The 13,969-nt window shown below is 45.1% G+C and overlaps 1 protein-coding gene across 22 annotated transcripts in view; it reads left to right on the top strand.

Annotated features, from left to right (window-relative positions):
• The window catches only part of LOC106583991 (SH3-containing GRB2-like protein 3-interacting protein 1), a 103,844-nt gene that overhangs the window by 73,435 nt on the left and 16,440 nt on the right, over positions 1–13,969 (top strand). For 15 of the 22 annotated variants that reach the window (XM_045706522.1, XM_045706508.1, XM_045706507.1 and 12 more), the window contains 10 exons: positions 159–225; positions 972–1,156; positions 3,206–3,217; positions 6,300–6,311; positions 8,230–8,251; positions 8,398–8,482; positions 8,893–9,035; positions 10,923–11,027; positions 11,484–11,558; positions 11,728–12,618. In XM_045706522.1, coding sequence (XP_045562478.1) covers positions 159–225; positions 972–1,156; positions 3,206–3,217; positions 6,300–6,311; positions 8,230–8,251; positions 8,398–8,482; positions 8,893–9,035; positions 10,923–11,027; positions 11,484–11,558; positions 11,728–12,618 — 1,597 coding nt within the window. Of the gene's footprint in view, positions 1–158; positions 226–971; positions 1,157–1,177; positions 3,060–3,205; positions 3,218–6,265; positions 6,312–8,229; positions 8,252–8,397; positions 8,483–8,892; positions 9,036–10,922; positions 11,028–11,483; positions 11,559–11,727; positions 12,619–13,969 lie in introns of those variants that run through there. The other 7 variants (XM_045706512.1, XM_045706523.1, XM_045706509.1 and 4 more) reach the window with 7 other exon arrangements.

Raw genomic sequence — 13,969 nt, forward strand, 5'->3', positions numbered from 1 at the left:
TGTTAATGTGGAATTAATCGTTTGAGGTCAATTTCAATTCAATCAATTCAGGAAGTAAACTGAATTGACAGAATTTAAATGGAATTGAAGCCCAACTCTGATTGCATGTTGTAAATACAGCGTGTGATGTTGGTGTGTCTGTTGCTCGTTTGTTTCAGAACACCCCTACGGTGGACGATGAAGGTTACAGTCTCAGGCCAGACGAGGAAGAGGGGCCAGGATCAGATATCCTTTATCATCTTGCTACACCCAAATGGAGCTAGATATGAACGATTTCACACTACATAGTACACCTACACCTAATACTACACCTATAGCACTATAGTTCCACCAAATCACAGATTACTTATAGTTTGTATGTCACAGCATTAGCACATCGCTGTTTGTATGTAGACTCTGTGTCTGACTGACTGTTTGACTGACTGACTTAGTGAATAACTGCCTATCTCTAGATCAGAAACATTTTGTATTCAGCCCACCACAGAACAGCCTATGAGTACAAATCAACATTGAGACCGTTGAGCATAATTTAATCTCGACTCAATAACAAACAGGCAGCCGAGAAATAACTGAGTATTACTTCAACTCAATAACAGCTTACAGCATATGGCCTAGAACAACTATATATTGATTAGACTGATATTGCTTGGAGATTCACCAGGCTTTTCGGAACCTGCTGTTCTGTGAGGAGATTCTACGGTCTCCTGATTAGAAGCTGTTGTATGCTGTAGTATCTAGTATTTGGTAGAGTTGTAGATATTGAAACGGTCCGGAGTACAGAGTTTCTCCTAGTACAGATCTAGGATCAGCTTCCCCTCCCACAATCCTAACCTTAACCATTTAGTGGGGAAAATGCAAAACTGGCCTAAGCTCACCGTCTATGGGCAACATCACCCTACTCCTAGAAATACAATGTCAATTACCTATGATCTTCAGCAGTTAAAAGATTACTGTCTTTAATGGCAACCCACCTGGCTCCAAACCACCGAAGGAACACTTCTTCTCCTCCAGCGAGTCGGAGGGAGAGGAGGACCACCGGAAAAAGTTTAAGATCAAGATTAAACCTTTACCAGCGGAAAGTGCCAACTGTTTGGCCCCCTCAGTAGATGAACTCAAAGCCTCCATAGGCAACATAGCTCTGTCTCCTTCTCCTCTGGTGAGTCCCTCCCTCCACCATCACTGCTCTGCCCTCACTGGAGCCATGTTGTCATTTTCTCTTACTGTATACTGTATTCTAGAATGTGTTTGAATTGTTGTATCTGCTTGCTGTTCTGTTCCTCATTAAGAAATTCTTTCCAACGTTCACAACACAATTCTTACGGTCTCTGTGTGTTTCTCTGTCACACTGCATGTGTTTTCTCCTCATGAATCCACTTATATGCCTGTCTGTGAGTGAATTATATTATCTCAGAGGCTTATTCCGTCCATATTCCTGTAGTAACGGTGAGCTAGGGAGAGAAACACTGGGGTTTGTTTACCCTCTACTACATAATACATTGCTGATGCTAGGGATGTTGGGGAGAGAAATGGTGGCTGGCAGGTCTTTAGCATTCTGCTGTGACCTCAGTGGACTACCAATTACTGGAGTGGAGTTTAACCCAAGGCAGATGTCTCTAAGCAGCCCACAGAAACCAACAGACACTGTGTTATTGAGTCTCATTATACACTTTAAACTGGAGAGAGAGTTCCTACACCACAATGACAAGAACTTCATGAGATTCAAACCTAGTCAAATGAAAAACATCACTTAAAACCTTAAGTTAGCAGAGTGATCCAAATGAGGGAGAGGTGTTTAAGGAGTTTCTCTTTGGGATGGGGCCCTTCCCTTCCAACCCCCTCCACACCCGCCAACTCTCCTCTAGTGTCATACCTGGTGTAAATAATTCAGCCTGGAAAGTGGGTATTCACAGTGAGGCAGTGATGTATGCTGTACGTACGCGAAGACAGTCTCTCGTCATACGAGAACCTTACAGACTCAATAATTAATCCATCCACTGGCTGTAGAGCCGCTTGCTAGCCATTAGCTCACTAACCTGGAACAGTGAGCAGGTGTTTGGTTGTTTTAAGGTGGCTCTCTCTGTGTGTAGAGGAATTTTACAATCTAGATCAGGGAATAGCAGACAGTGGCTGTGTGGTTCTGAGGGTGGCTTGTCAGTCATAGAGAATTGTATTATGTCCTCCTCGCTGTAGGTCAATGCCATGGGTCTAGGAGAGACCTTTAATGTAGAAGGATTTAACCCCAGGTCTTTCAAGTCCTTTAATATAGAGATGTATCCCCAAACAACGGTTCTAACTCCCACGTCTGAATAGAAAGCAGTGCCAGCTCTGTCCTATACTCTCCAGATTAAGTATGTGCCAATTAGCATCTCCTCCATTTAGTAAAACCTCTCCAGTCTGTCCAGAGTGCTGGAACTTCTACCTTTTTTACCTCGGCCATGAATTAAACATGAGTCACATGGTGGACCCTCACTCGCCATTGCAACTGTGTGCTTACCCAGGTAGCCCTGGCAACGGTTACCAGGACATTGGCTAAAGAGAGCTGGATAGAGAGCAAAGGTTAACAGGCTAAATCGAACAACGAGGTTATTTCCACATTTCCTTCCCTGGCTTTCTCTTGCTCCCTCATTTGATCTCTCCTGCATTTTCTCTCTCTCGCTCTCTCTCTCCTTCTCCCTTTCGCCTCTCTCTCTTCCTCCCTCTTTATCTCCCTTGACCTCGATCTCTCTGTATTAAAGTTGAATGTGTTGCTCTTAGAATACAGAGAAGAGAGACCGAGGAAGACGGTGCGTGTGAGAGCAGATTAACCTCCCCATGGGCAATTCTGTCCACGGTGCAATAGATGTATCATTTAGATTTTCCCTTGTTCTCAACAACTATCGCTATTGATTAAACATCCAGTCACTCATCAGATCAAAGTCGCTTATCTATATACTGTAAATGGATGAACGAATGGGTGTGGAAAGTGAAATGGATAGACCGATTGGTGGATAGTGGATACCTATGCTCTCTCCGTGGAGCTTAAATCGGAGTAGGAAACTATTGCCACGCGCGTTTGTTTGGTCAGTCAATTTTGTGTGTACAGTAACTGTGGATTATCTACGATAACATAGTATCTCCTCTACCCCTTTCTCCTCTCTCTCTCTTTGTCCTGACCCCTCTGTCCGTCTCTACCTTTCTTCCCCCTTCTACCTGCTAACTTCTGTAGAGGAGTAGTCCGGTAAGCCTGTTCTTGGCATGTCATTGTCGGTTTCTTTTTCTCTCCCCTCTCTCTCTCTTAGCATGAATTGCACACTTGCATGTCTGTTTTCTCCCTTTCTGTTTGTGATTCGGCATACTGACTTTTCTCTCTGAGGGACCACATTGAATGCCTGGCGGGTGTCCATTGGGTCCATTGTAATAGAGTAAGAGAAATATGCAACAGCAATACAACACACTCAGGTGTATTAGGGAACCAGGATTTGTGGAGAACAGGTTGCTCTGAATGAGATCCTATGGTTGTGGGATTTGGGACTACCACAGTACCAGCTCGAAGACGGCTGCTGTATAGTGACCTTCGATCAGATGGAAATCTGGCTGCTTTCTCTCATAATATCCATACACCTTTTGGCTAGCGGCTAAAACACAACAGCTCAGCAGATTACGTGTGCGGGGTGTGTATGAGTATGTGCTTTTATTTCAGTTCCTCTGAGTAAGGTCCCCTGAATCTGTTTTAAACTGACGCTGTAGCAGTCACTCAGTTGGATTCCACACGAACATAATGATGGAAAGAATTACAAGGGAAATGGAGGTGGGGAAGGGCAGAAAATACTGCAGATACAAAAGGGAGATGGAAAAGTGTACGGCTGAATGAAGCCACAGCAGGTCCACCGAACAGTGGAGAGGACAGGGCCAATTGGATCAGTCATTATGGACTGTGGATGATTGTGATTTCCTCTCTCAACATATTGACATACACACCCATGCATGATCGCACACCCACGGATGAATCATCACGCTCACTCGCGCGCGTGAATGAGTCATCCGTGCTCCTCTTAAGCCCTTCTCAGCTCTCTGCTTTCTACTCCATTATGCATGGTTGATCTCGATAGCTGTGTTCAAGAGCATCAAAACCATAATGTATCATGGGTAACTTGTGACTGTCTGACTGATCTACAAATAATAAGGAATAGTTATTTGTGATGCAAGGTGATTTGTAGATCAGTCAGTCGGCGGCCCAGTGTCTCACGTCAGATGCCATCACTTCTACGCGAAGCTTGTCCCTCAACTCATCTGTGGAACTCTTTCCTAATTCTGAAAATCACTCCGCTCTCGGTAGCTATGGCACACTGGCTACTACCGCAAACCATGCTCGATCAGCTGAGCAAACTTTGTCCCGCTCGCAGCCTATTGAAGGCTTGTTTGAATGGACATACGGTAGCTATTTTGCCAGCTTGTTGATGAAGTTGTACTGCACCAAAGTTATGGAACTGTTCTCAGAAATCGGCATGTATCTGATAGCTGGCACTGTGCCTCGCTACTTTGAAACATTTTGCCAACGCGATAACACCGCAGAGAGCAGTCAGCTTGTGTTGTAGAACTCCGCACACTAATCACGCCAGAACAGATGTCATGATCATTTGTTCATTGCCTAAAACTTCAATACTGTATAGTTCCCTTAAGGAAAAGCACCTTTAGTAAATCCGCTTTCTCTGTGAGAGCGTCCCATGTCTGGAATACACTGCCATCAGACACACATAACTGCACCACATATCACACTTTCACAAAATGCATGAAGACATGGCTAAAGGTCAATCAGATTTGTGAACATAATCCCTAGCTGTGTATTGCCGCTTTCCATGTTGTCTGTAGCTTGTGAGGTGTGGAAACACTTTGTTGTTTTTATGGATTTTGTCTTGTTGCTTTTTGTTCTATGTTGCTCTGTCTGTATGCTATGTCTTGCTTGTCCTATGTTACTCTGCGTGTGCTCACTGTTCAATGATTGTCTATATTGTAATTGTTTTTAATAACCTGCCCAGGGACTGCGGTTGAAAATTAGCCGGCTGGCTAAAACCGGCACTTTTACTGAAACGTTGATTAATGTGCACTGTCCCTGTAAAAATAAAATAAACTCAAACTCAATACGCTAGCTAGCGGGAGTATTCAGCATTGAGTGTGTGAACTGATGTTCGCATCCATTCCTTTAGTTTCATATGGATTGATTTGAAACTGGTTCAGCCAGCAAGCAGACACTAGCTATCTGATGTGCTAGCTAGCCAATTTTTGTGCACATTTCAAATTTCATAAATACAGATTCTACCACCACAAAACATTTTAGCTAGATGTAGAATTGGGTGGTGAAGACTACCCAAAATTAGCTACAAGTTTATAGTTAAAAAAAATAAATAAAATGTAACTCTTGACAATGTCACCTTGGTAACATTTTCGAATGTTAGGACAGCATATTGTATCCCATATGCTTGCAAGTTATCAGACAGATCAGATGTGAGACAATGTGGTTGGTCTATTTTAAAGCACATTCAGGCTGTGGCTCATGCACTCTTAATACTCTTAAAAAGCATGCTGCCATTTGAACTGTTCTTACTGGCACGGCTAATGATGGCACCACAGGCCTATAAAAATGTTGCCGCCCTCCGCTTGACCTGTCATTGCTCCAGTCACACAATGCTGCTGCCTCATTGCCCCGTCCACCAGGAAGTAGGCTACAGCTGAGTGCCGGAGCCCCTATAACAACATTTTTATAAATAACCCAAGATAGACCACAGGGTGTCGTTTCCAACCGGAGCAAATTAAGCATTGTGGGCAGGACAAGCAACGAGGTGGGCAGACCCAAGCACGAGCTACCAAGATCCCATTGGCGTGTTCTAGCATGTATTTGCATATTTCATCTAGCTCTAACTTCTCCCACTTTCTGCCACAGGATTTCCTCTCCTCACCATATTTGGTGGTGAGAAGATCTAAGCAGATGCTTCAGATGTATACGTCCTGTGAAGTATCTGGCTCATTGTTCTCTCGTAGTGACATCACTATGACAGTAAACTACTGTACTGTACCTTTCTTTACCACTCTGTCTCTCTGGTGCGGCGATGACTAAGCTGAATTTCCATTACAGCCATTAATGGTGATGAATCTGGTTGGGCCTTTTGGAGAAGTAGGCTACTGGTTCTAACTGACTGAGTGTAACTGTTGTGTTGTGAGTGTAACTGTTGTGTTGTAACTGTATTATGTTGGAGAGGTGTGCTTTACTGATTCATCACTCTCTGACCAGGTATCTCTTCTCTCTTCCTTTTTGCTGGTCATAGAGACGTAGCCCGGTAAGTGTCCCTCCATTCCGTGTCTGTCCCTGGGGCCTGGGGTAAATTACAAATGCTTTTTCTCACTCTGCTTCCTGTAACCTGCTGGAGGAGTGGAGTGGAGGGGAGAAGGTTGAGGTGGAGTTGACAGTTGAAACAGATCAGGAAAATATTGCTAATTTGCTCCAGTATGGTCCCTGTTGTACTAGGCTTTTATGTCCCTGGGTGAATCTGAATAGTCTTTCCTTGATTCCTCATATCCTCTGTCTTCGCCGTCTCCTTGCTTCCTTCTGATATATTAAGGAGGTGGGTAGAAGAAGGGGTGACACGACGCAAGAAATTGAGAAAGGGCATTTGAGATTCACACCATCTGTCGACAGCTGGACCCTTTGATCTCTCACTTCAGCCCCGCATTCTAGTGATTCCTCTGTTGCTCTCTCCATCTCTCTCTCGCTCCTTCCATCTCTCACTCTCCCTCCTCCCTTCTCCCTCTATTTTCCTTCTTATCGTGTCTCTTTGAGAGTTATTTCATGCACTGTATTCTCACTAAAAAGCAGCGCTCTCTGTCTTGGTCTCTCGCTCTCTTCATCTCTCCCTGCTCTCTCTTTCTCTCCTTTTCTCTCTCTTTACCTCTAAGTTTCTCTCTGTCTCTCTCACCATGTTTCTGTATCTCTCTCTCTCGTTACACAATCTCATCTGTTATATTATATATCTGTCCCTCTCAATTTTGTGCAGGGTGTATAATGTTTTGGGCTTACACGAGGCTTCAAAGACCTACTCTTTCTATCTGTCTCTGACAGCTTTCTGTGCCCACTGAACTCCCACTATGCACTGAGTGCACAAAACATTATGAACACCTGCTTTTTCCATGACATAGACTGATCAGGTGAATCCGGGTGAAAGCCTTGATCCCTTATTGATGTCACCTGTTAAATCCACTTCAGTCAGTGTAGATGAAGGGTAGGAGACCGGGTAAAGAATTATTTTTAAGCCTTAAGACAATTGAGACGTGGATGGTGTACTGTATGTGTGCCATTCAGGGGGTGAATTGGCAAGACAAAAGATTAGAAGTGTCTATGGTAGTACAGTAGGTGCCAGGCGCACCGGTTTGTGTCGAGAACTGCAACGCTGTTGGGTTTTTCATGATCAACGGTTTTCCGTGTGTATCAAGAATGGTCCACCACCCAAAGGATTTCCAGCCAACATGGGCCAGCATCCCTTTGGATTGCTTTCGACACCTTGTAGAGTCCATGCTACTCAATATTAGGCAGGTATTCTTAATGTTTTGTACACTCAGGGTATGTTATTATATATGTTTTTTTTAACCTTTATTTAACAAGGCAAGTCAGTTAAGAACAAATTCTTATTAACAATGACAGCCTTTCGGTTACTGGCCCAAAGCTCTAACCACTAGGCTACCTGCCGCCCCAAATTAGCTTGTCTATAAATCCTAATGGCCATTATAAAGTATATATTATTTGTATTAATATACATAACTGCATTTTTATTCCACTCTGCAATAAGTACACCTTTTCCAGAAATATATTGTTTCATAATCCACTCATGATTCGGACAGTGCATCTCAACACGTCATCTGTTATGTACTAAGGCCAATAGCTCCTAGATTGTTCTACAGTATTTCTGCGTGAGGTAGAGAGCACAGACCTAGTGGATCTCCACTTCCCTGGGGAGACAGTTGCTAAGTCAGCCCAGCCAATGCTCTCATCCGATTAGCTCATTCTTAGGCTACAGAGACCATTTTCTGACCTAGTGGATAGGCTCCCTCCTGGGAATACTGTATCTAATGTGCACATTAACACCGTGTGACTCATGGATTTTTAAAACCCTTTAATATTTCCATATGAGTCATTTGAGTGTGAAATGTAATGTGAGATATGTTTTTTTTGTCTTTTTTCAAATGTATCTGTTTTTATTATAGGGGTTGATGACAAAGGACTCTGGTAAGTATCTAAGTTGTCTCCTCTTGTCTTGTTGTTTAAAGCTAAAAGCCTCAGGTGAAAAGCCAAGTCACTGATTAGCTTCAATGTGTTTCAGTGTGTATGATGAGTCAGTTGAGGTGAACGACTGTGAACGAATCTCTCCTCAGGTGAAGAGATACAGGTAGCTCGGCCAAGACGTCCTGCACCCATCGAGGTCCCCACATTGGCAGCCCCGGCGCTACAAGTTCCCAGGTACGTCTTTATCTGTTGCCCACGGACCTGTTACAGACTCGCCCCAGGTGCTGTGGCTGTGTAGTCATGCACTGGTCTGTACATCCATAGTTTTACATGAACCTCTTGTTGACTTTCAGTCTCTGATGACAATCAGCAGTCACTGATTTAGTAACGTTAAGTCGAAAGCTGATACATCCCCTTCCTTCCCTTATGACATGAATGCATCTCTTGTTGTAGTGTGCTGAGTGAGGTAACTGAAGCATGTTTGTCTTAGTTTCTGTGGTAGACTGTTCGTCTGACTCGTCCTGCTTTCCCTGTCTATCCCTGTCTTATCTCCATCCCTCAGCAGTAAGAAAGCCACAGTACCAGAGAATGCTACAGCCTACTAACCCTGTCTGTCTGTCTGTCCCTCTTTATCTCCCTCCCAGAAGTAAGAGAGCCCCAGCAGTACCAGTACCAGAGAAGAAAGCAGTACCAGTACCAGAGAAGAGAGCAGCACCAGTACCAGAGGACACTACAGCCTTATTTGGGCCTCCGCTGGAGACAGCCTTCGGAGAGCAGAAAACTGAAGGTACATCAACTTTCTTTGATGTGTGTGTGTGTGTGTGTGTGTGTGTGTGCTGAGCGATTTAACCAGCATTGGTTCATTGCTTGAATTGCATTTAGTTCGTTTTTTTTTTGGTTTTTTTGTGAGATCAACTCGCCGTTCCTCTAGAAAGAAATCAAAGCAAGCACGAGAGAAATCAGATCAAGAACAAACTCTGGGATGCTATAGGAATTTGTAGTTTTCAACAGGAAAATATTCAACTTAGTTCAGCACAGAAAACATGCTAATTAACTACAATGCCCATAATCCACTGCCTGCCCTGATTATCCAGGCCCCTGACAGACTCATGAGAGAGGAATGTACACAACGACGAGAGGGATAGAGACAGTTCGTGAAGTAGCTCTACACAATTGATAGTTGTAGGACTCGGTAATTTTGTCAGACAGCTCTGCAGCATAAGGAGCTACTAGCTAGCCATCTAGTTAGCTACTAGCCTAGCTAAACAGGATGACTCGTTAGGGAGCACAGAGATTACGGTCACGTTTCCCTGCTCAGACTTTGCATGCATCAACCAATGGTTGCGTGCCATGTCATCGACTGTTCCGTCGGGCACCAGATTGCTATAACATACAGTACTGTATGATGTGGTTAGTTTACATGTAAGATCTGGCATGCGTCAGCAACACCTGGGCAGAAGAATGCGCCCAACGTTAGATGGTGGTCTGGCCGGCTGGCTGCTACTGCCTGAGCAGAGCAGAGATGAGCAGAGATGAGATGATGACTAAAGAATTAAATAAAAGAAAGTCAATCAATAAAGTAATAAGACAATGGATGGTTTTCAATGTTTTGGCAATCGAATGTTCTCAGTATTTGGCTTTGGAATTTCAATTAAAACGCACTAAAATCATTTTAAGGTAGTCATTTCATGTAAAAAGAAAAAGGGAAAAAAATAACCAGAAATCGTAAACTGTGATTATTATTATTTTTATAAAGTTTGACCTCAAAAAGCACGAATCGCTCAGCACTAGCGTGTGTCCATCCCTACCTTGTTTTTCTGTGATCGAGCACTGTAACGACAATGGCTTGTCGTGGAGCACTGACGCTGGCTGTGACACTGAAGACACACCGCAGAAGCATAGCACCAACAAGATGGATGCTTCCTATTCCCTCCACTGCCTTTCGGCCACCTCTAAAGACACTATCCCTCTTCCCTGTCAGCTGCACACGCTGCCACTACGTCTTGCAAACTAAAACTCTCACAAACACGCTAGTGGTCAGAGGCACTATGAGGTAAATGAGATTCCACCTTGGTTGGTTTGTTGTCGTGTGGATCCTCCCCTCACCCCTCTCACAGTCAGGGTTCTATACCAGCTCTGCAGGCTCTGACTGGAAAGCTCTTAGCTTGTTATATAACTACCTGCCGAAGCATAGCTAATGTCACTGCATACAGATCCAGCAGCCTTTGCTTTTTTAACACACCATTCAGAGATAGAAGTTTCTCTACGAGGCTGTTAGTCCCTGCTGATATCCCTCTTTCTCAATGGAGTGGTTATATAAAGTACATGATTCTGTGAGACTGATAGGGTTGCTATTCTCTATTTGTTAATAACGGATGAGCTTATATAAGATGCTGCCTTCAGTAGTAGTAGATATTCGCCACAACTATAGCTAATAAAACTGTTATTACCTCGTCACTTCTTGGTGTCTTTTTTTGAGCAGTGATTGGTTGGTTATAGACATGACAGGTTTAGGCTAATGGTAATCTAGGTCCAAGAATTCAGATTCAATTCATGTCTTTATTGTAGATGCTAACATGCGTATTTTAACATACAGTTACCAAGAGGTATCTATTTTTAGCTTATTAAACTGACGCCCCCTCTATGTTATGTCCCCTGTCTGTCCTGAACGTAGTGGGTATATCTGAGCCAGTGGTGTGTGGCGTGTGGGGTGCTCCTCTACCTGAGTCTGAGTCACTGAGCCCAGACTTCTCTTTCACAAGACCCTTCCCTACAGGCAGTAAGTTTTCCATTTGTGTTTGCACTTCCTGGAATGACTGCACGGAACCATCAACTCACCTCATAAACCACCTCACCCTCATGACTGAAACTAATGAGCGATCTGGACGGATGAACAAAGGGAGAGAGAGAGTCTGTGAACAAGTGTGCCATTAACTCTTCCTTTTCCTCCGCAGCCTGTACTAACCCACTCATTTCATCCGTCATTAGTTAGAGAAATAATTAAATCCATGCTAATGTTGAGCATCATGATTCAATTGCCTCTTCCCCCCTGCATCTGCATGGATTATGAGTCATATGCATGGTGGTGTATGTAATATATGGCATGGGGCTGTATGGTAGTTCCCTACCTGTGCTGAGCTCGTGTGGCGCAGCCAGGCACTACCACCAGGTGCCTCTAGATGGCGCCCCCCTTTAGAGTGACAGGCTGTTCATGGATGCACTGATATCATTGCAGCTCCGCCCCCGCTTCCGCCCAAGAATGTCCCGACCTCCCCCCCTCTGACTGGCTCCCCCTCTGCAGATGCTGCTGGTAAGACCCCTCATCCCTCGACCCCTCACTCCAGGCCCCTTCCCTCTCTCCTTCCCACTAACTTTTTCTTGCATTTGCTGTCACTCTCTCTCAATCTCTCACTCTCTCTCACTCGTTCTCATACTAACCGCTCTGCTCCTCTCTCCCTGCATGTGGCTCTGTCTGTCAGGTTTGTCAATAAAGGCAGAAGGCTCAGGGAGGAAGACCTCCGTCCCAAATCTGGACAACATTTTCGGCCCAGCGGAACCCCCTGCCTTTGGCGAGGAGTCTGCCGACAAGTGGATCTGCTTCAGCGAGGAGGAATCCGCAGCCTCTGAAAAACCACCCCCTTCAACATCCCCAACCCCTCCAGAAGATCCCCCCGCCCCTCCTGTACCCACCTCCCCTCTCCCTCTGGATGACCCTGTCCCTGCCTCCTCTCTCTCCCCTCTCCCCACCTCCCCTCCCCCTCTTGATGACCCTGTCCCTGCCCCCTCTCTCTCCCCTCTCCCCACCTCCCCTCCCCCACAGGAAAAACCTGTCTCTCCATTACCCACCTCCCCACCCCCTACAGATGAACCACTGCCCCCCCTACCCACTGTCCCACCCACGCCTAAAGACCCTACACCCCCACCCTCACCACTTTCTCCAAAGGACCCTACACCACCCCCCACTCCCACACCCACTGTTGTCCCCACTCTCGACTTAACCTCCAGCATCGCCCCTGTTCCCCCTGTCACCTCACCCCCCAGCACTGCCCCTGTCCCCTCTGCAGTCCCCTCTTCTCCCAAAGCAAGCACACCTGTCTCCCCCACCAGTCCCCCTGCCCCTGTGGAGGCACCCTCACGCACCATCCCCCCGCCCCTCGTCTTGGCCGCGGAGGAACGGAGGAGTCCTGAAGCAGCAGCTCTGCCTGTCCCACCCGACCCTCCAAAAGAGGACCTCAGTGAAACCACCACCACCACCGTGTCACCCAAAGATGTTGGCCAGGTTTCCCGTGTTGCGCCTCCCCCTCCTCCACCCCCTACATACAGGGCAGTGGTGTCCTCGCCAGGACCAACGACAGGGGGTACGGGTAGTGGTGAGTACCCCCAAAGGCTAAACTCATCCTACACAACACCCCCCCTCCATAACAGCACAACCCACCTGACCACTGTCAGCATCAGTCTGTCCGTAGAGATGTGCTGATGTATAATGCAGTCAGCTAGTGTAAGCACATACTTGATAGGTTGTCATTGTAAAAGAGTCTGTTCTTAATTGACTTATCTGTATAAATAAATGTTGGATGATTTAAAAACTAGGAACATAATGACCATCTATTTAAGGCAGGGATAGGTTTAGGTGGCTTGCTGTTTGACTGGAGCGGCCCATTTGAAATCAACTGTGAGTAGGAGAATTATATTCATTACGCTGTTTAATGGTTAGATTAATGCTGACTGATTCCCATATCAGGGCTGATAACAATCCTCACATTAATACAGTATAAGAGAAGGTACTGTACAGAAACACTGCTCTTGTTTAGACCGACAGCTCATCTTACAAAATCGGTGTGTGTGTGTGTGTGTGTGTGTGTGTGTGTGATCAGAAAGAAGTGGGTTAAGATCCCTAAGTCAATGAACCCATTGTCCCCTGTTGTCGTCTATGTAAGGTGCTTTACAATTATGACGGTCGTTATGCAGTATTGTTCTGTTGTAGACTAAAAAGAGAAGAGTGTAGACCTGACTGTGTGTGTAGTGTACGTGACCATGATGAAGGGCATTAGTTAGTTTAGTTTAACACATGGAACGGGACAACTGGATTCAGGACTGAAAACACAGCTGGGACAGATCCTGCTGACACAGCACTTCGGAATGCCGGGATGAGTGGGTATTGTGGCTCTGACTTTCTTGTCCCCCTGTGGGAAAATCGGCCCTCAAGATAAACAATAAAGTGACTGACTGAGTCCAGAGTGTTTAAAAAAGTATATCATATCACCCACTACTGCAGGGGTGTCAAACAAATTTTGCCCCGGGGGCCACACTTGGTCTTAAATGAGGTCCAGAGGGCTGCACTGGTAATTTGTTACATTTCCTTGCCTTCAAAATTGGCATAAAATAGTCCTCTATCCATAGATTTTGGAATTTTCAATGGTCCTTTACTGTCAGGTGATTATTAGCGAGCTGGACAGTCAAGAACCTGTATGAATACGGGTCCATTATCATTTCTATGCAGTTTCAATTTGGTTTTAGTCATTTTGAAGTTTATTTATAAAAAAAAATGTTTACTCAAACCACCAGTGGCCAGATTGGACCCCTGTGCCATATGTTTGACACCCCTGCACTACTGTCTCCCAAAACCTTCCTCATAGATAGCAATGGTGGACTGGTCTGTGTTGTGTTTCACTGTTCTATCCAATTCAATTTAGCTCCGTGGAAATTCAATCAAACATACTG

The sequence above is a fragment of the Salmo salar genome, chromosome ssa23, assembly GCF_905237065.1.
Source record: "Salmo salar chromosome ssa23, Ssal_v3.1, whole genome shotgun sequence".
Classification (NCBI taxonomy): domain Eukaryota; kingdom Metazoa; phylum Chordata; class Actinopteri; order Salmoniformes; family Salmonidae; genus Salmo; species Salmo salar.